Source organism: Anas acuta, chromosome 1 (assembly GCF_963932015.1).
Source record: "Anas acuta chromosome 1, bAnaAcu1.1, whole genome shotgun sequence".
In the NCBI taxonomy this organism is placed as follows: domain Eukaryota; kingdom Metazoa; phylum Chordata; class Aves; order Anseriformes; family Anatidae; genus Anas; species Anas acuta.
The window spans coordinates 112,664,112-112,690,968 of NC_088979.1; the positions used below are offsets into that span (position 1 = coordinate 112,664,112).

Below are 26,857 nucleotides of genomic sequence, written 5' to 3' on the forward strand. Positions count from 1 at the left end.
TCCACTTAAACATCCCCTCCATTTCCTCCTCCTCCCCCACAATACAAGATACCAGACCTTAAGCTACAGCTAATTTCCTGCCAGCACAGCCCTGAAGAACCTTTGGTCCCTCACTTTTCATGCTATATAGGTCCTGCAATACACCAGTCCTCATGGTGCAGGCAACCACAAAGTCTGGGTAGAGGCACAGGGAGCGTTAGTTCCCAAAGCCCACACTTTGGCATGTTCACCAGCACTAAAAGTCAAATATCTGTGAATCATATTTGACAAAGTCCCTTCCTTGTAAGCCTGCAGGTTTCCGATGTGGAAAAAGGAGTGGCAGAGGAAGTCACTCTTACAACTTATCTCTTCCTCTGAGAAATTATCGTGCTGGATATTGGAGAAGGAGCAGAAAAAGGGCAATGCAGCAATAACAGACAACACCCTACACAGCTTTATTCCCATAGTAAACTTCAAATATTTTTTTTAATAACTATTCCAATGATTCCAAAAATTGCACCCAAATACAAGATTTATATTTTTCTGTCCTACTGCAGAAGCATGATTCTCTCCTACTTCATACGGGCAAATGTTGTAAATGTCAAATCAATTGCTCTTTCCAGTAGACTGAAACCACATATTACTTTAATCAGGTCATGAAAACTGACAATTTTAAATACCCATCAAGAAGGAAAACATTCATTACCATGTAAATACTAGTTTGGTGATTACAAGTAGAGATTTTAAACCATTTACATAGGAGATAGACTGCTGAGCGTGTCCAAATGAAAATTTCAGTGCAAATGGTAAAGCTTTACAACTTCTGTGCCGTAACAGCTACTCTTACCTGAAATTGAAACTATTAAAGTACACATTTCAGTGAATCTCATCTCAGACCAAGGCAGCTAGTAGAAGATATTAAACCACTTACTCAATTGGCATTATTTTAGCAGACATCCTTACCTCCTCCTTATTTTGCAATCACACAAACCATGTTTCATCTGGACTACCTCACTGAGCTAAGCTGAGGCTAGGATTGCTTTTCTAAAAGGCGAGTTCATTGTTTTCTGCCAAACAAAATCCACCAAGAGGTAGAAATGTTTTAGAAGAGATTTCTGTTAAAACAATGAACTCCTTTCTTTGTGCTGAAAAACAGGGTTGGCAGAGGACAAGCCAGCCTCAGGCCGCCGTCTTCTTTTCTCTCTTGGTACCTCTCTGGTAGCTACTCCGTTATCCAGCCTGCACCAGTTATCATCTCACACCAGCAGCAAGGAGCTCCCAAGCATTATTCTAACACTTTTGCATTAACTCTTTTCTTATTAAAAAAAAATGAGCATGTTCATGATTTGCAAACCAACACGTGAAAATTCACACAGACATGACAAACAGAGAGCTCTGTTGGTGGCCTAGGATTGCTTGTATCTAATCATGCAGACTAACAACAAACAAAACAAACAACATTTTGTGTAGTGGCAAAAGTGCATAAATATGCTCAGTTTTCATTTCTGAATCCCAGGAAATGCCGACTTTCTTGATCTAAAGTTGAGTGAAAAACAATTATGAATTCGAGCTCACGCACATACAGGAGCAGAAAGACCTTAAAGAAAAGTTCCTTCTTTCCCATCCCACCTGACAATAAACTTGCCTTTAGGATGCCCCTAGCCCATTCAATGAGAGCTCTGCCATACACAACAGGTAAGTAAGTCCCAGAAAATCTAAGAAGCTAGAAAAACTACTCAGAACAGCTCATAAGATGATCTTTTTTTTTTTTTTTTTTTGGGGGGGGGGGTGGGGGGGTGGAGGGGGAATGGGAAGGATCTTTCTGGCCATCCCGACCATTTCCTCCTATCTGCCTATTACATTTTCCCACTCTCCCAGGCAACCTCTGCCCATGATCTGCTTCCCTCTGTGCTGACTTCTTTCACTGCCACTTTGTGCCTGTCAGTTCCTTTGTTAATCACCCGCCTTCAGTGCCCTCTTACTCTGACAGTTTCTGTCTCCCTTATTTCATCCGTCCATTTCTCCTCAATTTGTCTCCTTCCTTAGACATTTACCCCATAGTTCCAAATGTCCCCCCTGGCTCTTTAGCACATCTTCTCTTTCCAGCTCTCAGGGCAGCATGTGAGAAGCCCCCAAACTAAATGTTTCACATCACAAGTGCTTGGCAAACCACATCACAGGAGCAGCAGCCCAAGTGGCTCCAAATCAGCAGGACAGTGCCCAATGTGGCTCTTGTGCTACCAAACCACGGGCCGGCCTGCCTACACAAGCGCCCTGCAGCACTTACCAGCGAGCCCCAGGATTTTGTTCCCTCGAGTGAGAAATACAAGGTGCTAGACATGCAGGTAGAGCATTTAATACAACCAAGGCAGTTAAACAAAATAGTTCATTGACGATCTGATCCTGCATGCACGAGACTCGGAAAAATAACAAGCCTGGTCACATTTGCAGATTTCACTCCTGCACAGAGGTCTGTGGAGGACCACCTACATGGAAAAACTTCCCGACTTCCTTGGATGTGCCCCAGTGGTCCCAAACAAAACCTGAGTGGCCAGCATCTGCTCCGAGTGCCCTGAGCAGGGCATCCTCTCCCAGCTGTTCAGTCGGTGCCAGGGGAAGCACCGTGTGCCACACTGGCAGTTGCTACACATCAGAATTAGCGGTCTGTTTTAACAAATGGAGATGGAGAGAACACGCCGCAAGCACAGTGAACACGGCATTAACTCCTTCATAAGCAATCAGCACCTCTCCCCCTCCCCCCCACTTTCATTATCACAACTTTTCTTGGGATCTTCAAGTGGAAAAGACAGACCCGTCCAAAATTTTCTGTCCTCTGAATTCAACTCCAACCTCGCAGGGGATGTGCAATCTCCATCTGACCCTTCCCCTGCTTCTTGCTGAGAAAAACGCTCCACATCTTTCCTTTATTCCTTCCCAGTAACGCACAACTGGTATCTCTGCATACTTTCACAGAACCAGTCACTAATGGTATCTGATAGGCACAGATAAAAACTGATTTGGAAAAAGTGACTGCCCTTTCCGTCCCGGTTGCTGTCAGAGATTTCCATTCCCTCAGCGCGAACACGGGCACACAACAGGGTTCATTTGGCATTCGGCAGAAGGGAAGGGGAAGAAAGTCCCGGCGCGGAAAAGAAACCACTTAAAGCAACCGTAAAAAGGTATTAGCGGCTCCGCAAAGGGTAAGGTGTTGCTGTTTGAACACTCCAAAAGTTAATACCTCCTCTGTCACGCTCCCAGCTCGGCCTCTCCCTGCCTTTGACAGGGCGGGTAAGCGCTCCTACACCTTCTGATAACTTCTGTTCCTCCCGCATCGCTTCCTCCCGCTGTGGGCGAGCAAGCCCGTGCTCCTTGTTTGCCATCCCGGCTCCACCACGCCTCTCCCCTGGTAGTGCCTTACCTCTGGGGACCCGCCGGGATTTAGGGCAGGAAACAAGCCCAGATCAGCAAAGGGGAGAGCCGGCAAAGCTGGGAGAGAGGGACCGCGCGGCCCCAAGGGTTCACCCCAAAGGTGCTCCCTGGTGCCCGGGGATGCCGAGGGGGGTCCGGGCAGGCGCGGTGCGGGCGGCACGGGGACCAGCGGAGCACTCGGTGCCGGGGGACCACCCCTTAGGGCACTGTGCGAGCACCGGCACGGGAAAAATAAAACCCCGGGCAGCTCCGAGGCGTGGGGAGAAGCCGAGGGACCGCGGGCAGGGCCGGGCACGGCGGCTGCTGCCAACAAAGCGGCACGGACAAAGACCCCGTCCTCCTCCTCCTCCTCCTCCTCCTCCTCCTCCCTGCATCCCCTCCGCCAGGTACCTCACCCCCCGGGGGAACGGGATCAAACGGAGCCCCCCTCACCACCACCCCGTCCCGCTGCCCCGCAGCCGCTTTGTTCGCCGCCGGGGGACAGCGGGACAAAGCGCCGAGCCCCCCGCACCCCACTGCGACCGCGGGGCTCCCCTCCCTCCGACGGCAGCCCGGCGAGGGGGCACAAACCCCCTTCTCCCCGTCCCCGTCCCGCACTCACCGCCGCTGCCCCCCAGCATCCCCGCCGCTGCGAGCCCCGGCCCGGCCCCGGCCCCGCCGCCGCCGCCTCCCGGAGCCGCCCCCCCTGCGCCGGAGCCAGCGCCGCCCCCCGGCGGGGCTCGGCCGCGGGGCACCCCCGCGGGAGGAATGGTTCGCTCCCCGCAGGCTGGGGGCGCGGGAGCGGGGCGGGACGAGAGGACCCGGGATGGGGGGGGGAAAGGCGGTGGGGGAGAGAAAGGGGGGAAGCAGCGAGGGGGGACAGAGGGCGAGGGATGGATGGATGGATGGACAGACGGACGGACAGCGGGGTTAGGGGACACCCTGCTGCTTGGTCCCCGCGCCCGGGGGGGCAGCGAGGGGCGAGGGGCAGCTGCCGGCCCCGCGAGCCGTAGCTGCGAGCCGTGAGGCGATTTCCTGCCCCGCAGATAGCTGAGCAAACAGGGCGGCTGCCGGCAGGGCGAGGGCCCCGCTTTCCTTCGCCCGGGGCTGGGGCTGCGCTCACCTGGGAGCCCAGGCGGCTCCCGCAGCCCCAGCGCCGGAGTCAGGCTGCCCCCCGGGGCTGCTCAGTGCAGCCTGCCTTCGTGCGGCCAGCCCCTACCTGAAAAAATAAACACAGTACACCAAAAAAGAGCATAACATACCAAAAACATGTGTGCATGTATATACGCAGCCCCCATCGGGGCCCCAGCAAAGGACATAGGCTGGCGGTGGCCGTCACCATGGGTGCTTGGCCCTGCTGGCTGTCCCCAAGCAGGGAGACACGGCTGGGGAGCACGGCCAGGCCCAGGGGTGCTGCCAGGAGCCGGTGGCCTTACAGACCCAGCAGGGCGTGTTTGCCCAAGCGGCGTGCCTGGCCCGTGCTGTGTTTGTCACACAGGCTGGGGACACCGGCCCAGGTGGCTGCAGAGGTGCTGGAGGCTGCTAAGTGACAGAAGCTGCAAGGCTGACCGCTGGGTTGCGGCTGTCAGCAGGGCAAACAAAAAGACAAAGGGACCCCAGAGAGAGGAGACCAGTGGGAGTCAACTATACAACCAAGCACTGCTCCATGGGCACATGTAGCACCCTCAGCTTCGTGGGGAAAGCCCCAGCAATGGGAGACACAAGCCTATATAATGGACAGTGTGGGAGAGGCCAGCCAGAGCACCCCAGATAACCATTTTGTTCACGTGCGGTGTGACCTTGCCCCTTGCTTTCTTCCCAGTAAGCAAGTGGAGACTGCAGCACACACCTACTGTACAGGGGGCCTGGGCAGCTAGCATAGCTCACACAGTGCCCCACAGACGTGAAACACTGCAGAAACCGCTAACCATTTGTGTTCGGGGGCAGTTCCGATCCAGTTTGTGCCTTGCAGTTTCCAGGGGATATTTTACTTGGCTAACACCATTAGTTTACCACAGTATAAACTTCGCAATCACTCCTTAAAATCTGGAATCTATGTAGTAACACCCACAGGCCCAGAGGACATGAAAGAAGAAATGGACTTGGCTCTCCTGGTATCTACCATAGTTTACATACAAAATGACAAGCATTTGAGCGAGTTATTCTGATAGGCCAGAACCTGGCTGAGCTCTTCTGGGATGTCCGAGAGTTTCATTTATCGCTAGTATTGAAGTTGGCTCATGGGCTTTGCTCACCAAACAAACAAGAGGTCCATGCACTTAAACAAATCAAGCCACGTACACGTAAGGAATGCAAAGTTTAGGATGTGCTCACAGCTGGAAGAAGTGAGAATGACTTTTAACCCTGCTTGCATTCAGAGCCAAAAGCAGCCAGCCTCCCCTTCTCTCACAGGGTTTTCCTTTTGTTATTTTGAGTGGGAAAACTGTAAGTAATACTCTGCAGAAATGTCCCTAGAGAATATGAAGCTTAACAGTACAGAAAGGAGTAACTTGGCACTTGCAGACAAATCATGCCTCTGAAAGAAATTAAAAATGCCAGGTGAATTGTTCCTGTGCTTAGCTCCTATCCATTAGGTGAGTTGTCAGCAAAGCTGGATGAGGCCAAGCATGCATTTCCCCTCATATATCTATGGGAAAACATTACCTGAGTCAATGTCATCTGCTTCTTGGCATCAAAGGAGAGAAAGAGAAGGAATAAAAGTTTATTTCCAAAACAACAAGAGGAACTAAAAAATAGCCATAGGTTCGGCCATAAGATAGGTTTGAATGTCTAACTAGCAAGAGTCTGGCAACTTAACAAAAAAAAATAATATTCATTTGGTCCTTTTATGTTTAGGAAACTGTCAAAAATGGTCAAAGTAGTAAAACTCCAAAAACTAAAGAGCTGAATACTGTCTGTTCTCATTGGAACAAAGGCAACAACAGACCTCTTAAGGAAAGTCAGGAAAAAAGAAATGGAAACTTGCACGTGAACTGAGAAGCTCTGATGGGTTCAACAGTCCACCTAGCTAGCTTGAACCATCCTTGTGGCAGCTGCACTGCTACACCACCTGTATTGCTTATCATAGAGGCATTCAAAATTCCCCACCCCTGAGTATACAAGCAAGCCCAATAAAGGTTTAGTAGTTTCCATGGTAATTCGTATAAGTAAAAAATCAAACGTTGGAAAGCTTGCACAAAGTATATTTTAATCAGGAGTGTTGAAAACGGTAATAAAAATACCTCACTGGCATGCTTCTGTAACAGGGAAGGAGGAATCTATTCAGCTGGATCAGAACTGAAGTCACCTGTGAGCAGGCATCCACAATCACCATCTCTCCATTACCTGGTCTCACTGCATTACCGATTTTATCCGCATCAGGCGTGGCCATGACTGCATTTCTGTCAAATGAGCCAGAGCCCACAGCTGGGAGTTGGTTCAGGCTTTATGTTACCTGCAGGAAGAGACAATACCCAACCTGACAAAGTCAGTTGAGATAAAGCTGTCCATTGATGACTTTTGGCATAGTTACACTTTTTTTTTTTCCCCTCCCCTCTTTGGTGGCAAAACTGATCTGGTTTCTTCCCTTTCCTGCCTTAACTATTCATTTAGGTTCCCAATCTGTAGTCTGTGGCCTTCTTGGGTGGGCTGATGCAATTATTGGTGAAAACCCAATCAAGAAAATGATCCTGGTAACAACTTCCTTCCCTGCCCCCTCCTTCTGAAAATGATCCAACACTTAGTTGCACTGAATGTCTAAGATGTGGAGGAACCACAGCCCAACACAAATCTGAGCTGCTCTGCTGGAGACCAAGCCTACATTTCTTGAACCGGCATGACCAATACACCAATGGATTATTGAATTGCAGCCTTTTTGAGCAAGCATGTGGCAACAAATGAGGTTGTAATGACTCAGTGCTTTGCAGCATGTAACCAAGAGCATTTTGTACCACTGCCTCGGTAAAGAAACCCAGCTGTTGTTTGCCATTGCAGAATAATATTAACACAGTTGCTTGTAGCTCAAAAAATAATAAGGATTGTCACAACCAGAACTTTTGGTGAAGCTTCAAATCAAGTGGTGATTCTTCTTCTGTAACTCTATCAAAAACATTTTCAGATCGTGTGGCAGGCTGGATCCTAGGTACTGAAGGAAACTTAATTTTTAAGCCTCATGGGGAATCTGCTAAATTAAAAGGCAACCTGGAGCATGACCACATTTATCAGTACCATTCCAGTGGGAAAAAAAGAACACGCCCAATAATTACACTTGCCATCCAAGATCGAAATCTAAAAATCTCTTAATCCACCACACAATGCAGAGGTATATCAAACAATAAGAAAAATAAAGCAAGCTGATGTTCAGCCAGTGGTGTTCTTGTGACTTGGCCTGAACCTTTCTTGAATTGTCACACAAGAGCTATCAACAAAAACTGCCTCAGGAAAATAAGTTACATGAGTAATCAAATTTCATGCTCCAGGGCACAAGTCAATTGCTGAAAGGGTCAGGAAAGGAATTTCCTCACTCTCTTCCTTTGCACAGTTGTACACAATTAACTAGGTTGTAATTGCAAGGCAAGAAAGTGGTTAGGCTTTGCATTCCTCTGAATCATCAAGTGCTGGCTGCTTTTGCAGCCGAATTCGGAGCTTAAAGGACCAGGCTGGCAAGACTTGTTCTTCATCGCACTTTGCTGAGGCATTGCTGGGATTTGCTGTGCAGTTTTGGGGTTTGTTCTTCTTCTCATGCTAACTTTGCAGCTCAGAGTAGGGCTGTTTCAGAACTACCATTGAAGTGAGGACCTAGGTAATTCAGGCAGTTAGTTCTCTGTTAATGAGTTGTGCAATTTACTGGTAGAGACATTTTATGGTGACAACTCATAATTACTCACACAAGTAGTAGTCATAATGACCTAAAGATATAGGCAAAACATTTGTTGGAAAGGTAAGCACTTTTAATTAAGCAACTATACCCTTTAGTGTAATAAAAGATCACGCTATTTCTTTTTAAAGTAGCATGTTTTAATAATCCAAAGGATTTTTGCTAACACGGGCCAGACATGACTCTCTAAATCGCAAGAGTGCAGCCCTAAGCATGGCTGTCTGTCTTCGGAGCTGATTAATTGCTTCCCTTTGCTAGAATCAGCACACATCTGCGAATGAGGGTAACTTATAACTTAATTATTCAACTCTGATACTGCAGCTAAGTTTTAGAAGTTTTTCTGTACACAAATACATTTTTGATACACAATAGGCAAGCAAAGTTCTGCAAGCAAACACTGCACTTCACACGCAGGGTCTACGGGCAGCACCTTCTCAATGCTCTTTAGATATATTAAATCAGGAGGCAAATGATGGACAGAAGATGGTGTGGTGCAAATACAATAGTTAGTGTTTTGCAATTACAATCACACATTAAGCAACAATTGATTTTGTACTCTGTGGTCGGATATAATGCTATCTACTTCCTGTGGTTGCCCTTTCAGGGAGCAATAAACTCCTATACACACCTTAGTCTGGGGCTGCGTGGCTTGTCCGTGATACAAAACCAGGGAAATTCGCTGTTCCTACTTGGTCTTTATCTGTCGTTATCAAATCTGGATGCACAAAGCTTTTATCTGTTTGTCTAACACAGTGGATCATGTGAGCAAGGTAGTACTTTCTTTAGTAGGGAAATAGTAATCTAAAAGCATTTAAGCCAGTTGACCAAGGCTGCACACAAAACCTCAGCTAGAACAAAACAGGGAGTGGAAAACCCAAAATACTACTTTAATTTTACAGTTAATCTGTGCAGAGACAAAACTCTGTGTTGAAATAAATACTGATTTGGGTCATTCCTTCTACAAAAGCATTCTTCCCCTTCAGGTGAAATTGAGTTAATTAGTACAGAGACAGAAGAGGTAGAAGAATGCATTGCTACTAGAAGGGAAGACCGGTGCCAAAAACTTACTTCATTCTCTTCAGAGTAATTGGGGCCAGAATTCATGTAGTGGCTTTCATTAAGGAAAAGGCTACACCTAATAAAGTTTAGATAAAATACATCCTCACAACTGATTCATGGAGCTGCCTTTGCTGAGAAGTTGTATATGTACATTGAGTAGGGCTGTAGAAAGGGTTTTTCTTGGCAGATAGCCTCCAAATGTGAAATTAACTCCCATTAGCAACACAAAGGATGACACAATATCACTACTGCTTTCTTACACTAATAGGGGCAGAATAAAACACAGACACATTTCAGCCTTAGTTTTCCATGATTTTTCTCCAAATAGGGATAGAATTAAAAGCACTGAAAAAAAAAAAAAAAAAAAATATTTTCTCCCCATGTATCTGTTACTCAAAGAAGCTTATGTGCTTAGACAAACAAAATATGCAAAACCCAAAGCTAAACATCCTGGAAAATCAGTAATACCCAATGCAAACTCAGCCTAAACCAGAAGAGTAGTCCAGCAACAGCCAGGCATCTAATCTCCTGGCAGTACACGCCCCTCTTAAACAAAATGCTAGCAACATAGCAGGGGAGAGTGTTGCAGAGCAACTCTGAAATACATTCAGAAAACGCATTCATGTGGCAGAAAGGGGAAGATGGACCATTGATTTTGGGGGGTCTGATGCTGCAGTTATCCTTAAAACTGATCTCTGCTGTAGAAATCCAGCTCCTACAGCCAGGACAGCTATAACCAAGCATCTTGTTATAACCAGAGGCTTTATGAGGCAACACCACAACCAGCAGCATGATGGTAAACCAAAAAAATAAATACGCTCAGTTACTTGGAAACTATGACAAGCTTGGAAAGGCCATTTTACAGGAGTTATACTGTGCAAAGGCTGCTGCTTTAGGCATGTATCCTTGCCTACCACTGCTCACCTCACCTCTGAGCATGAGTCCCTGTCTCACAGCACCTCTCCCCAGCAGCCTGGGCTGCCTGTTTGCGGAGCCGTCCCGTGCCCGCTCCTCTGCCTGGGTCTGTGCTGCTGCTGCAACCACGACCCCACACGCTCCCAATGAAGTTCACACCGCCTGATGTAGGATTAGGCCCACAGGAAGCAATAAAATATGCTTGCTGATCTCAGAATATCACAGGAAATTAACATATGACAATCTTTAACACGTTGTTTTAATAAATTATAATTTCGTGCTGTAGCTTCACGACCACTGCGATATCTGAGATAGGACGCTGGGGGTGGTCTCTCCTCTGTTTCATAATGCCTTGTTTGCACATTACATGTTTTTTCCATTCTTCTTTGTTCTACCAAAACCTTGAAGCATTTGCAACAACATCCCAGCACTCACGATCAACAGTCATTTGGGTTGCAAGCTCCCAGGTCTGCCCTGTAAACTTATCTGAGAAACCTTTCACAACCAAGAAGAGAAACACCCTATCTTAACTATACACTTCACTAACAGGACATAAATCAGGTAACACAAAAAAGGGACGCTAAATTAGCCAGCCAACAAACACAGAGAGGAAAGGGTTGATGCTTGATCCTCATTAGGCTTCTAAATAGTTTGTCATTAGCTGGCTTGTAAAGCTTCAGAGATTTAATGAGAGAAAAATGTTTCTTTTTGCTCAATGCTTCAGATCTCTTCTTTGGCAAATGAAGTTTCAGGTTCCCCCTCCCCCCTTCATTTCTCGAGAGGCTGCCAAGTTTTCCAAGAGCTAAAAGCAACAACTTTCTGTGCAACGTTACTTCATGCTTCTGGTATTAATCTAATAGAAGGCTAGATGGGGAGGAGGGGGAAGGAGCAATGAAAGCTGGTTTCCTGCCATGCAGTGGGAAATCCATACAAAATTCACATCAACAGTGATTTTAACAGCTGGATGGCTGCGTTGGCTTTTCCCTGCCATAAGAACATGCAACTACATACTGTTTTTGTTATAAAAAGAAGACAGACATCAAGCACAAGGAAAAATAAAAAGAGGATTTGCAGTTGTAAGTACCCCAATTAAACTGCCCTCTTCAAATAGTCAGGCTAAAAGCATTAACACCTTCTTCAAATCACCTTTTATTTTTATTAACATGTCTAAAAAGAGCGTTCACAGAAACTATAGTGGGAAGTCATCTCGCTGATAAACACCTCAGAAAACATTTGCACGGGAAGTGCTCCAGCAACCCCTTTAAAAAGAGGGGTTGAAGAATCACACCATCAGGACATTGAAATAAAACTCTGCGACAGAGATGAAAAATCAGAGCAAAAATAGCATACCAGAAATAATTACCCCGAAAGTCAGAGAGAACCATCTTGTAGCAACTCAAAGCTATATATAAAATGCCCCCCAAATAATTGTTAATAACACCTTCCTAAAGGGCACAGCATGCCAGTTAGTAACTCCTTGTATTCAGCCCACATTCACTGTTAATTTCTTTATTGGGAAGGGCTCGCCTATTTATTCTGATAATAATTGCTGGGAGGGTAATGGTCACAAGTGTAGTTCTTTATCTTGATTATATTAAAATGTTTTTTTTCCTCCTCTCATTCTTTTTGCTCAGGCTTTGCTCCACCTGTTTCTCACGCACCATATGGTTTGAATCATGGCATATTGCAGAAGTCAAGATTTTTTGATGCTAATGCAAAGAAAGCTTAATATGGTACGCATGCTGAAAAGGAACCCTATTTTGTAGATGAAACAGGGCTGTAGCATGTTCATGCGGGCTACATCTACTAGGTAGGGCCCATACTGCAGGGTCTGATTCCTCCATTTTAGCAAATTATCTTGATTCTAATGCTTTATCTGCCCATTGGTGCGTGAGATCAACAGAGTGAACATGACAGCTGGGTTTTATGTCACTAGCTGCAGCCAGCCGTTACACTGAAAGTGTTAATAACCATTTTCATTGCTCCCAGGCTTGGATTAAGCAAACTGCGAGACTCAAAAGACTCTCAGGGGTAGTGATGGCAGGAAAAAAAAAAAAAAAGGAAAAAAAAAAAAAAGAATCTAACGCCCAAAATACTGAGTAGAAGCTACGCAATATGAGCAGGGAGGCTTCTCTCGGGGCAGATAAGCACAGGGCTGGAACACTTGATAGCTATAGCTCGAAGTACTGATGGGCAGGAGAGAGTGAAAAAAAAAGCCTTGAAGAGAAGTGAGAGAATGAGAAAAGTTGCAGTGGATACCACATTAGAAAGAAGTTTAAAAAGACAGAGCTTCCTAGGGTCTAGTGCTGCTGAAAAGGCAGAGATGTCTCAGCAGAAAATTGTTTCCAGTTTCTTTATTCTGCATTCATAAAAAAAAAAAATAGGATTTTGTGCACATTTGTGTAAGTCAACAGGACCGTTGCCATCACTCCCTCTGTACTCCAGAAATTCCAGCTGGTATCAAGTTTTCCTTGTAATGGAAACAAGCTGGCAGAACTTCAAAACCTTGATAAGAGCTTATACAAAGAAAGGACAACAATAGCAACAATAGCCAGTTATACTTCACTATTAAAATGTTGTTCTCACTTTTTTTTTTATTTTTTTAAGAGAACTTTAATAGAATTTGGCAATGCTTAAACTGGTGCCACTCGCACCCAGCAGCATCTCAGGAAGAGAGCGCGAAGATGCAGCTGTATTGGAATTTGGTCAAGGAAGGGTATCTAACAGCTCAACTTTTGTCAAACGTGCCGTGGCCAGGGGACAGCAGCACCATGAAATCCCTGAGCAGCTCAGTTAGACAGCTTTGAAATGACTGAGAAACTGAAATGTGAGTTTTGAAAACTACGGATACATCAGCATCTTATTTATTTCTTTATCAGAAGGCACAGAAATCACCCAGCCCCAATAACATTTTCTTAAGAGCACAATCTCTCTGAAGAACCTAGGAGACTGAGGGGAAAAAAAATGTTAAATGAGTGGAAATAACCTTTGCTGGACAAATCCAGTCCAAGCAATTCTTTCTTGGGCTTAATGTTGCATCTTTTCTTTCTTTTTTCTTTTTTTTTTTTTTTTTTCATTCCCTTTTTGACCACAGTAGGATTTTAGGTTCGGTTTCAAAACTATCCTCGCTTCCCATGGCCTTTGTACTACGTTAAAGCCATGTGATCTGTGCTACCTCACATAGATTTAAGAATTACGCTGGGGCTTACAATAGCCAGAAGCTATATAAATGAGACATTTTTACTTCTCTGAAGAAAAAAAAAAAAAAGTTCCTCTTTTAAAAGTATTACAGTCCCTTATTCTTCCTCCCCTTTTCCTTCTTTTCCTGACCATATGCAACTGAAGAAATGGCCTTTGTTAGTTTTTCTGGGCTGGCACGAAGCCCAAAGACCCAGCTGACAAAAACTTCAAGTCAGCAAATGCAATGGGAGGAACGTCCCTTTCAGAGCCCCCGCTTCGCAGCCTCACTGCCACAGAGCATCTCAGTAGCTCCACACAGCAGAGCCTTGCAGGGCCCTTTGTTACAAGGTGAATCACTCTTCCTCTGCTCCTCGTGCTGAAGCAATTAGCTCTCCTTACCCACTGCCGGTGCAGCTGCCCAGCATTTGAGTCCTGAGCTCTGGGGGAAGCTGATGGGGTGGCAACCATCCAAATCGAAGCTGCTATCAGTGGATTTGAGGGGTGACAACAAAGCTCGCTTGGCTCCTGTCTTTCCCACCTCATGTTAGACCTGTAACGTGCCATCACATATTCAGAGCACAGCAGCTTCACAGGGCTATGTTAGCCTGGACAAAGTATACCCAGCAGAAGATCCCTGTGTTAAATACTTGGGTGCTGCTATTAATGCTAGCCCACTACTGGGTCACTGAGTTTGTACCAAAATTTCTGACAGAGAAATCAAGTACTTCGCAGAAGTTGCTGGTTCTCAGTGGTCGGTAGTCAGAAAAACAGGTGCTGTGAACAGACTTAAGGGCCTCTCATTTATTGGTTGGATAAGATGAATTGTGTAATATTTCCCCTGGAAAGTAATGCAGTAATTCATTTTCTTTTTGAGAAAATCAGGGTTTCACCAGGTGGCACGGTGATTGTACTATAGCTTCACAGCAAAGAAGTGATTCATTCTGCAGTCAGAGCACTTCGCAAAATGTAGGAATAAACACTGATTTCTCACACGCTTTTTTCTTTCCCTAGCCTACACAACAAGCGAACACTGTTCTTTCTGATCCTCCCCTTCCCTCAGTGGTCCTTTGGTATTCACCTCCTCTTATTTTGGATTTCCTGTCTGCACTCCAGGGAAAGGACTTTCCTGTGAGAAACAAATGTCACACTGCTGATCTGTTTGGACGTCAACAGACTAAGTCTATCCTTCATGGGAAGCAAGTTCTCATCTACCTGTTACCAGAAGAGTACTAAGATTTTTTATCCTTAGCCACTTTATTTGGTAAGAGCTTTAGAGAATTAACTTTCTGGTCTCTAGCGGAGCTGCTATTTCTATGTATTAAACTAAAAAGGATGCAGCTGTTTCAAGTAATTGAAGACCTAAGCTGAACTAAAAATTAAAACCAAACATTAAACATTTTGAAAGCATCCCTACTTTCTGTAGGGTCCTCCTTAGCACCTGTCTTTTAGGTTACTGTATGTGATGCTTTAGTCTGACAGGATAAGAAAATCGAGTATGAATCCTCCATATCTATGCATGTGTACAGGGAACAGGGCACAGCCACTTAGCCAGCAGCACACAGATACAGTAATACTGAACATACATAGCTGCTTCTGAAATTTCAGAAGGTGTTTTTTCACGAGGGGCAGTCTTCTTGGCAATTCACATGTAATTATTAATGGAAATGAAGACTGTCAGTGGAACACGGGAGGAAAACGAGCTCATAGATGTAAGGATTTAAGATGTGCATCTGAGCACTGAAAGTCCCAGGAGACATGTCTGCTCAGATGGTTGGAACCCCAAACTTGTTTCATCTCAAGCACAGAGGAGAAGTTTTGTCTTTCAGCAGCAACTGAAAAGACCAGTAAACTCAGCCTCCAGGATGGACCCTTGTGGGGGCAGCCAAGCCCCCGGCTTCTTGCTGGCAGGGTTTTAAAATGCACAGGAAAGACAGAGGTGCTACCTCTGGCTCTCCAGAGTCCAGAAGACACACCACCATTGTGCCGTAAAGATCCAAAAGTCATTTCCAAAACACCACAGGGAAAGGTGTTTGGGTGTGTACATGCTCAAGTGCAAGGTGTGCACATAATGTTGAAATCTATTCCTTGAACCTACGTAAGAGAAGCAGAGTGCAAAAGTCTAACTGAAGAATGCGATAGGATGTATTGCTTACTCCTTGTGTGACAGGATATATTGCTTGCATTTTATTTGAGAGCTCTTCAGTGTGTTTAGTACTTAGGATGCTGAAAAAAAAGTCTCAGATGTCTTTGCTAGCCTCTTGTGGAACATTATAGGAGATGGTAGATGCTGGCTGCTGTGACTGCAGCAGCGCAACTGTGGCACACACCAGTTCGTGGCTTTGAATGGGTTGTACTATGTGTGTGCAAGCCCTTATGGAGCATTGGGGAGTATTTTGTGGCTTGTGGTATATGCAGAATGGGTGATTTGTAGACCTTTTGGGTCTAACCAGCTATTACCTCTGTGCTTGTGAGGCACTGCATTGGATGAGCCAGGAGGCTCGTTTCATGTATGATATGTGGTATCTTATGCTGTTCACTATTTTTTTTGTGGAAAAGAAAATAATTGCTTTTATTGTATTCTCACTTTGAAAGCTAAAAACTTCTTTCTTACATATAAGAACATTTTGAAAAATGTTGAAAGAAAATCTAGAGGTTTAACTCTGGGTAATGCATGCTAAAAAGCTCTGAAAAGCCAGTACCCTGGCTGGTGCATCACTGGAGAGCTAGCTGAGGTTCAGAGGAATGCAATAAAATGATGTACAGCATAGCTTCAGTTTTGCCTTAAGCCCATTTGCTTTTCATTTTCTTCAACCTAAGTGTAAGAAGAATCTAAATCAACACTTAGCAATCACTCATGGGACTAATGCAAGTCAGACTCAGACAGCACTTTAATAGAAATCAGACTTGGTTGTACAGGAAATTATGTGGAGCCTGTAGGCACGTTAAAGCCCAAGGAACTATCTATGACAGGTGCTGTTTTAGGTGTTCTTTAACTTTGTCTCTGTTAGAACCCAAACCTATTACATTAGAAATTTCTTAATATTATGTTTATAAATAGATTGCCAGAAGTTTTTTTTGAATAAAGCTAGTAAGGGACAGCCTTTCTGCCACAAACAGGTAACCTAGTCACATGGTAAATCTAGTTAACAAAGCGTACACTATGCATAAAATCTGGGCTCTTTTAGGTGACAAGATAGGTCTCATGCAAGAGAGAGCGTGTGAGACACTGTAGTAATCAGAAAGATGTGTAAAGCTGAACAGTGGTCAAACTGAATGTGCAATCAAGTGAAAATGCAAACCTCCAAACCTAACTGCAAGTCTCACTTTGCCAAATACAGCTCTGGAGCAAGTAAATACTCCTATGTGGAAAGTGAGAGTGGGCTAGCTGGTCCTGGTTCTCATTTTATTCTGACCTAGCCTTTCCCTTCAACTTGCTGTTTGTTTATTTGTAGTTTCTGCACTGAAATCTGCAGTGGCATTCCCTAGAACAGATTCACTTGCCTAGCTACAGCTAGTAAAACAGGTCCCTGTTTCTTTGCCACTGCAGTACTGGGGAGATCCATCTGAGCATTGCCACATCCTGCGCTGGGCAATGCCCAATACCTTGGCATCACTGCTCTCTGGCAGATGGACAGGTGATGGAGCCTGGCACCATTATTTTTCTGAAACAAAGCCTTTTGATTTCAGAGCAACTCCATAACACTTGATCCATTGTACCTGGAGCAGCTAGCACTTTGCTTGCTTGCTTTGAGCTCCATGTGCCTGACTCCTGTAAAGTCTCTAAGCTTTTATTCAGTCAGGCAGCAAGTATTTCTTTTGTCAGGACTTTCTTGATGTGTGCTGCTCTGATGTTTTTTCTGGTTTCTCCCCCACATGAACAATATTCAGCCACCTGCACCTTAACACAGCCTGTTATCAAACCCTCCACCCATGCCACACGCATTCTTAAACAGCTCTGCATGTACCCTCGTTGGGGTGGTGGCTCCCATTGTTTCAGCTATCTATTCCTTAAAGCCTAATTGCACTTTGCACTTGACTCAAAGGAAGGGTGGTTGTTACACCCACTACCTTCAGCAAGACTTAGTGCAACTGCCAGCATCACAATGTGTGTGTTTTTAATACCCAGACAAAACACTGCAAGTATATCCCCCTCAGAAGCACTCAACAGGACACTAACCACAAACAACTCTTGGGCGTGCTCCTGTAAGACTTCTGGAGCTGCTGACCTTCTTCTATCTTCTTACAGTAAGGAAGCCCATATTTAAATGCACCAGCTCCTTTTTCCTTGGCAAAGGTGGTACCACAGGAAAACGATCTCTTCTACCCTTCCTCTTGCCCTTTAAATCACGTTCCTCTCCCCAGCTAATTCTCTCCTCCAGTTAAATCCACCCCTGTGCTGTTCTTTTTGCTGGAAGAGATGAATTTTCTGTAAATGTAGGTGCAAAACTTTGTGAAACATAGCTCTACACATTTCAAAATTAACCGGTATTGTCAGCTAACCTTAACACAGTAAGAAAATGTATCCAGTGTATTTTGGAAGGATTTTTTGTTTGTTTGTTTTACCTTTCAGTCAAAGCCATCGTTTTTGTCACTGAGTGGAAACTGTTTTCATACTGGAGAGGTCTTGTCCAATGGACACCTGTGTTCATGTTCCTGCCCTATCCATCTGAGAGGGTCTGGGGTTAAAACCTCTGCTCTAAGTTAAACACAATTAGCACTGTAAGATAGGATGCATCCTGTGTCAGGCAGTGTCTGATACCACAAAACAAATATTCTCAAATTAAAACATCCCATTAGAGTCCAAGTAGAGACAATAAGGTTGACAAGAAAAATATAAATGTAAAAATAACAGCATTTCAGACAGTTCCTTTCACTCCATAAAGAAATTAACAAATTTTAAAACTTCTAGATCTTCTGAGGAGTGAGCATCGTACTCCAGTAGTAACAGAACTGCAGCACTAAGAGCAACAGGATGCTCACGATAGCATCCTGGCCTAGAACAGAGATGTCCTTTCTCTGACACAGGAAATTTATCAGCTTTGGAGCTTTTCCACTTAAAACAGAGAGACTTGCGTGAACACTGCTTGCCAAAACCTGCTCCATGGAGCACACAAAGGAACAGAGTGTCATGGAAATAAATGAGCCACTTCCTTGCACAAGGGCAGAGGCATTTCTTCAGCCTGGCAGTCATGCCCTGGCAGGAACCTCACCTGGCACCTATTTTTGTCAGCCAACAGGTCATAACCCTGAGGCAGTTCAGAGGAGACTTGAGGCAGCTGTTCCCGGTAACAAAGTACAGTGAATGCAGGGGCAGGCTTCGGAAATCCCATGGAAGGTTCCTCTGATGAGTGATGAGCCGATTACAAAGTGCTCAAGCACTTCTGGGAAGTAGCAGATCCCACAGCTGGTCCATCCCAGGAAATTGCCTCATTGTTGGGCAAAAGAGTTTTGCTCCCTCTTGCTTTATCTGCCTGTGGCTTCATGAGTCCTCCTTCCTTTCCTGGCCACGTCAACAGGTGAGGCATGGGGTGTCTCCATGCCAGCTCGTGCCCTGGATAAACCAATTACCCAGCACACAAAGCGTAAATTTGAACTGCCTCAGGCAGGAAACTCCCACTGAGCTGATACCCCTCACTTCCTGGAGGAGAGGTGGGCATTGCCACAACTCAGACAAGAACAGCAAATCCCCCATGTACAAACAGACAATGTAGGTGCCTGAGCCCAAGTCACGAATCCCAATTGCAAATCATTCCTTATTTCAAAGCTGTGAGAACGCACCTGGCCTGGGAGAGCACAGGAATTTTTGTCATGTTCATGTCAACTGCTTTTCCTTGGCCATTCTTGCTCTCCGGTAGACTATGAAGCACCTGTTTGGGCACCTGGACCAGGACTGTGACATCCCGTTTTTTCACTGGGTAATCAAAAGTTAGGCATATTGTAACTCTGTGCTCCCACGTACAAGCTGCCGTAACAGCTTGTGCTGCAGTGCAGGTCTGCAAAGGGTTTGTACAGGTGACTGCCATCTGGGAACTTCCTAAATTTCAACTGCTCAGTTCTCTTTTAACAAGATATTTTAAAACACACCTTGATAGATTTCTAACAGAAAGTTCAAAGAAGTATGGAAATGATATCATAAGGAAGTTTCAGAATTTAGCAGAGAGCTCTGATCCCTGGGGTTAATGATAAGAAATGCTCATAAGACATTGTCACATCCACGCTTTAAGCAGGAGGTACTAAAGCTTCCTTCTGAAAAAACTCAAAGATTTTGTACCACAAGCACATATGTTTTCCACCCTACATTCAATAGCCTTTGGTGAAACATTGGGTGAATTCAGCCCGCAGCAAGCGTCCCATTTGCTGAAAAATTCATCCTCAACTTTGTACCTGCTCTTTCTGTAACAACATAGTGCTCCTCAAGGAATGACTGACAGCGCAGGGGTGTTCACTGAGCTTTAAAAGGAGGACAGAAAATTGAGCAAAGGGAGCTTTTGCCATTCAATCACACACAAGCCAGCAGAAGAGAGGAGCTAACAGAACTGGCTGCTTTAGCTCATCAACACATCATCCCTGTAATTACCCATGCCCTCTGCAACCTCTTACTACACCAGCTGGCACGAGAAACATCAGCATCTCCTTAAAGCTGGAACAGGGAGAGAGTTACCATCAACAAATGTTGTGAGCTCACCTTCACAGCAGCACGGCAATCCTTCATGCAAGCGAGCTGCACTGCTCTGGTTCAGCCGTCAGTTTCCGAAAGCTGGGGCCAGGATTTGGGACTTGGTAGATGAAGACATTACTAAATCTCCTCCGGCTCAGAGCACACACTGTAGCTGCTGGAAGGCAGAATAATCATAGAGAGGGAGCCAAGTCACAGATATTGTATGGAGTCTATTTGGAGGCTTGGCCTCAATTAGCATATAAATGAAGTGATACACGCAGCCGCGGCTTGCCAGAAAACGAGACAGAATAATCTCCCCAATTTGGCAGCTCTCTAGAGCATTTAGTTTGTGAATGGAGAGCCAGGCACTCTTTGAAGCCAAGCTGGGCCCACAGCTTACAGCCAATTGACTTTACATGGCAAAAACAGGCTTTGGAAAGCACTGAGGCACACCAGCACTTTTTTTCTCCTCTTAAACTAAGTTTCTATTATAGGAGAGTGACTCTGAAGTTACTCATCACAGTTCCACGAGACCGATAGCATTTCACCTCTTGCATGCACAGGCCCCGAGGAGATGTGGTAGGGTCTTCCTGCTGCAGTGTCCTGGCCATTAACACAGTGCTTGATTTTATTCCAAGCGAAGGAGAAGGAACTGAAAGTTCACAGGAAAAATGATATGGAGGAGATGTGACCACGTAGCTGCTGAGCTTAGACAGACAGAAAACTTACTTACTTACAGATCTTTATTTGGATAAAGAGTGAAGAGACAAAAATAGAAACAAAGACTTTCAGAACCAGCGCACGAGCATAGAGGGAATGAGGAGTTGTATTTATCGATATAGCATATGCAATTCTTTTAAGGATTTTCTATTAAGACCAAAGGAAGGCAGCTTGTATTTTTGTGCAAATGCCTTTCACATTCACTGGAGTTTAGTTTTCCTTCTTTAAATATTTTCAATTGTCAGGGGCTCAGCTCAGACGCAAAAGCGAAGAAATGTAAGCACAAAGGCATGCAGATTTTTCCAAGAGCAGTGCAGTCTTGCTTCTATAGCTACATAATCTACTTTGGGGAGGATCATATTTCTAGGAAAGAAAGCAACACAGATTTAAACATAGGTAAAATGTAAAAGGAAATCGGTACCAGGCTAAGATGGTCTTGTTTTCCTTTCTTTCTACATTTTAAATCTACTCTGGGTTAAGTACACTGACTTGAAAAAATAAATCCATTTCTCCATTTGCACGAGCAGCCACAGTCAAGCCTACGTGTAACTGTATTTTCTGTTTTCCATCCTGGGATAAACGTTTCTCTTTATTAAAGTTTGGAGTTACAGAAACATCTTACAGATCTCAAGGAGGTTTTTGAATTAAAAACCTCTCTACATCCCTCAGCTAGCCTGTGGCTCCTTTATGCACTGCGTTAGTCCCTACCCCTCATTCTTAAGCTCCAATTTAGTGTTTTGCTATGATGCTATAACAGCTGCAGCCTGGAACTGTGCAGATGGCTTGTTTTCTGCAGATGCTTTGGGCCAGCTCCTCAGCACGTGTGGGTGAGGCACTCCATTTCTGCGCTCATGCCCAATTTGCCCTTTAGGCATCTGAACACACAGGTTCCTGTAAAAATCCACAGTCAGCACCTTGTCCTGGGGTTGCTTCAACAGTCAGGCAGATAAGGTCCTGTCTGCTGTTCACAGATAGGAAAGCCATGAGCTGAATAACTCTTTCTACCACGTGAAGTAGTCAAACTGCCTCAGCAGAAAGGAGGAATGAGTCTCGTCTACTGCTTGAGCAAGAGCTGGGAATTTTAACGGCTTGGTTCAAAGAAATATGTGACATCTGACTTCATTCAGTGTGAAAAATTTTGACTGATGTCACAAGAGAAGGAAGATCGAAATATAAGTAGTCCTCAAAAAGCCCCCCCTCCCCGTTTCGTTAATGTTCCCCACCCCCAGGCAATCTGCTTTCCTGGTGAGGCATTTCTGGCACAGCTATTGTGCCAAGGGTGGTTTCTGAGATTGCATCCTGGAAAATATCCCATTCAAGTTTCGACAGGGGAGAAGTATTTCATTGAGGAATTAGTGCTTAACCCTCCCTAACAAACAAGGAGCAAAGTGGTTCATCAAAAATGAATATAGCAGAATGAATTAATCCCATGACTCAGGGTTGAACCAGAGTTATGATGCAAATCTGCTAGTGACTCCCACTTGCATCTGTTTAAATTAAAGGGCAAAACTGTTCTAATCTTGTTGAGTCTTGCATATTCTGACAACAAGACCTGAACTGGAAGGGCAACATAATTTTCCAGTTGTCTCCACAACTCTTCGCTTTCTTGTGGTCAGCACCTAAGAGTAGCTCTGGCAAAATAAAGAGAGGACTGCTTCCCCAAATTTTTGCTTTGTAAATGTGTTTCTTGCCAGTGCTTCTAGGCATGAAACATCACCTTCAAAAATCATGAACTTGTTATGACCATGACCCATAGTTTGGAAATCACAGCTTATTATGAAATGAAGATACCAGCTTTGTCCTGAATTCACCCACAAAACATCCAACATCCTGCACAAATCTTGTCTCTCCCTTTTATTTTTTTTTCCTCTCCCCCCCCCCCCCCTTGACCTCAGAAATCTAAAAAGCAAAGCAACAGGGGTTAATAGAGTGGGAATATAATGGCAATCCATGGAGCTTTGCTTTGGTATCTATTATCTCAGTACCTGAAGGCCCCAGCTCCCTTCACGGGTCAGGAGTGCTCCAGCGACTGGCACTGTTTGGCCAAACCCTTCTCTGTGTCTGCAGTACAATGGGACCAAGCAGCACAAGCATCATTTTACAGGCTTAACCTACCTGCCTCGAATGATGCAAGTAATAAGCCACAAAGGAAGGCCAGTAGGGAGCCTGGTACTCCTCATGGGCTCCATTACCGAGCATGTGGCCGATGACCTTGACCGCTGGAGACGTAGCCTGGGGACGTGCACGCCTCACTGTTGTTACGCCATGGCCGAGTGCCACCAAGCCTCTCTCATCTGACATGATTTCCAGCCTCTGGCTCACCCCGTTTGTAATTGCTTCCTCTGCTCCACAAAGGCAGGGAAGCAGCAGAGGCATGCTAGCAGGACTCACGCCACCTTCCCAGGAACCTCTGCCATAGTGTTTTTAATGAGCCTCACCATACCTATCACGTGTAGAAAAGAGCATGGAGAAAGATCAGGAATAAGGCTGATTTCTTGTTCAAAAGGAACAAACGCACCAAACTAAGATCTCAGAGAAGCTAACAACCTTCTGCGAGGTTCAGTATACAATGCAGAGCCCAGCTGCAAAATAACAGTTGGATTTCAGCTATAAACAGACTGAGGTTTACAGAGGGTTTATATATCTATTTTAGTGAAGTTATTTATCCTACAGGAAAAATGCTATTTGTAAGTCACAGTGGGGAGGGGAGGAGAGGAGGAAAGGAAGTCCTTGCTTGTGTTGTTAGATGAAGCTTCGCTTCTAGACTGGGACAGGGACTCTAAAATTATCATTTTTCAAAGCCACAACTTTGGACAGTGTCCAAGGAAATCATGTTTTTTTTTTTTTTTTTTTTTTTTTTTTTTTAAATAGAAGATCTTAGAGCCATCAAGATACTTAAAGCTACTTTCCTGCTTTTTAAAAGCACACCCTGTTTTTAGCTTCCTGGCTGGGGGTGGGGGAAAAAAGACACAAACTACAACCCAAGGTAAATAAGAATAGCATGTGTTTTAAGGTCTGCATGAGGCAGTGAGGCAACCGGAGTGAAAAATGGAATATAAAGAAGAGAAAACAACAGACTGCCCTGGTGGAAGACTGTGAAAATTCATATTAAAAGCTGTTAAGAAAGAAAAATCTACAAAAAGCTGTAATATTTGTGCAGCCTGAATACAAACGGCATATTTTACATGACTGAATTTCACAACTGAAGTTGCTGTGTACGGGTAAATTAGACACTGAAATAAGAGTGGCTCTAATGGAAAGTGACTTCCAAATGAAAACAAGTGATATCTGTCATCTTTATCTTCTGTAAAACAAACAAACATTAAAAACACGTTATTTCTTCATGCTATCCTATTTCATTCCTCAAAGAAGTCCAGCAGACTCTTTTGGTTTCTATAAAAACATTTCAAGTGAAAAACAAAAGATGATGGAGCACTTGTTTTTTGTTCTCAGATTTCTCCCAAACATGAACATGGACAAAGCGGTCTGGAAACCTAATCATGAGTTACAGGCACCCTCACAACACCAAAACAGGAAACATTTCCAGAAGCCCTCAAGCCTGTAGGATCCAGGGTAACCAGCAGAGCTCCACTGAAAGACCTTATTCACTCCTTCCAGAGATGGCATTTGGGGCTCCAGGAGCCATAAATTTAAAGTTTTAGACTATGTCAATGATTGACTCTGTCAGTTACCTCATTTCCTCTCCCACCCATTCCACATTCATCTACTTTTACTATTTTCAATCAGATTCAGCAGTAACACTACAGTAGTGAGGCAGTAATAATGAAAATATAGTATTTTCTTTTGCTCCACATGTCCTGAAAAGATACTGTCACCTCAGATAGATAAAAAAGCTAACCATCTATCCACAATGGAGGATGCAGATACCATTAAGTATGTATTCCCCCTTCTGAAAGGCATTGTGCATCACCACATTATAAATATATACGTCATCCCCAGGCAAAATTATACCACAATTAAAACTATCAGCATGTCTTAGACTTCACCTTGGACCTTAATGAGGAACACCAAGATATATTTCTTCCTCATACCATTGAGCTTTGCATGGTAATGTTATATTTTAATTAGCAATGTACAGATGTTCAAGTTTAAGTAGCATATTTTGGATTTATGACAGCCAGTGACTGACTGATATTAGTCCTGTAGGTGCGTTCCCTGACTTGGCACCACAACAAGGGGCAAAAACACAATCCCAGAGGTCCTGCTTTTTGCAGTCAAGGTGTAATGAGCTTCACTGGCCCATAAAGACTTTTCCCTTATCTTTTCCTTTACTCAGTACTGTAATTTCTTCTGCACAATTGGATTCCTTTTCTTCAGAAGCTAAGTTAGTATACGATGCATTTTCCACCTTTGAAGCGCCCATGCAAAGGTAGGCATGTAGTTTTACTGTTCAAATAATTCAGCTGGGGGGACTGCTGAGCAAAAGTTCTAAACCTTCTGCTTTGGAAGATAACATTTTAATGTTGGTTTTGTATCTTTAATTTTTGGGAATGATTTAAGAGATAAGATTTGCACCTCAAGAACTCAATATTCCTTTAACATTAGTTTACACTAAAATTGAAAATCTAATCTTGTGTCCTTTTTCCTTCCAATTCCAATTTTATTTGCTCCTGTATTAGTCATTGGTGAACTATTTTATTTATTAAACAATAAATATCATATATATAGATTTCTTTACCTTGCTATTTCTGTCATTAGTATTATACACCATAGTTAATAATTTAACCCTGGAGCACAGTCTGAGCTCCTGCTTTACGAGATTTGATGCACAGAAAGAGTCCTTACTTATTTCTATCGCTAATATTGAATATTAGTGTAAAACAACAACAAATTTGTTTACAGGAATTAAGAGGTATGTGGGAACTAAAAGTACCAATTCGGAATAAATTCAACAAACCATTTTAGGCCCAATACAAAAAGTATGGAACTCAAACCAACTACTCAATCACTTTTTCCTTTTTTTTTTTTCTTTATTATTATTATTATTTTTTTCCCTTAAGGAAGAACTTAAATAGGTAGCCTGAAAAATTTAAAAGAAAACAAATATTTTCTTCACCATTAACACAGTATTTTGCTTGTTCATCTTGATGGACTCTGAATGAATGTTAGTAGAGTATCGAAACAAAAGCAAACCATGCAAGTTTTTAGATTCACTTTCCAGAAGGCAAATTAATGACTTTAACACTGCCTGGGTCATTCAGAGTCCATTAGAGTCACATTTGAGGAGGATGCAGCTCCATTTCAGTCTCACCTGCAGCAAACATCTCCGATTTTTACTGTCTGTAGGCAGGAACCCGTTGGACAACCAGCTGGACCAGCCGCTCAGGGAAGGGTGACGACCACACAGGGACTGTGTCATGGAGTTTCTGCCCCAGAGAAAAGTCAACATGGATGGGTTGCATTCAGCTTGCAGGAGCTGACATTCCATGTGGTATAGGTGAATGTCAAATGTTATCTTTTATCTCCAAACATGAGCTCAAAGTGTATCCTGCCAGGTCTGGAAAATTTGGTAAAGCAATAATACATGCAATCAGGGATTTATCTGATACAGACAACTCCCATTTTCTAGACATGGCTGTAAGGGTTGTACATGGAGAAACATCCGGCTTTTTTTTATTATTATTTTATTTTTTTTATTTCCTAAAAGAGTAGCAAGTTTTCTACTTCTCTTTGTTGTCCTTTTAGAGATTGACCAAAAAATGAGACTTCACCATTACAATTTTCATTTAAAGTCTTTCTTTTCATTGGTTAGTATTTCTAATGCTCCATGCCTGCAGTTAGATTATTAAAACAAATTTAGTTCACCATTTATATATCCACATATCCTTTAAACGTAAGTTTCCACTTATTGTTTAATTTCAGAAAATATTTTAGCAGAATGTAACCAGTATGAGAACATGACTTGATTTTTCCAGACTGCTCTGTGTTTTCTTTCAATTTGAAATAATGAATGAATAAATGTACATGTTAAAACTAATGTAAACCTTTTAAAAGCTTAATCTCAGGTGATTTGTCTGAGAGAACTGCAAGCTTTCAAAGTT

At 43.9% G+C, this 26,857-nt stretch overlaps 1 protein-coding gene across 6 annotated transcripts in view; it reads right to left on the minus strand.

The window, feature by feature from the left end:
• PHLDB2 (pleckstrin homology like domain family B member 2) overlaps positions 1-26,857 on the minus strand; it is a 111,541-nt gene that overhangs the window by 59,227 nt on the left and 25,457 nt on the right. The window contains exons 2-3 of one of the 6 annotated variants that reach the window (XM_068693424.1): positions 20,103-20,250; positions 6,630-6,841 (exon numbers count right to left, since the gene is read on the minus strand). Coding sequence is in view for 1 of the 6 variants with exons in the window: in XM_068693452.1 (XP_068549553.1) it covers positions 4,010-4,028 (19 nt within the window). In the remaining 5 variants the exon portion in view is untranslated. The other 5 variants (XM_068693422.1, XM_068693452.1, XM_068693413.1 and 2 more) reach the window with 5 other exon arrangements.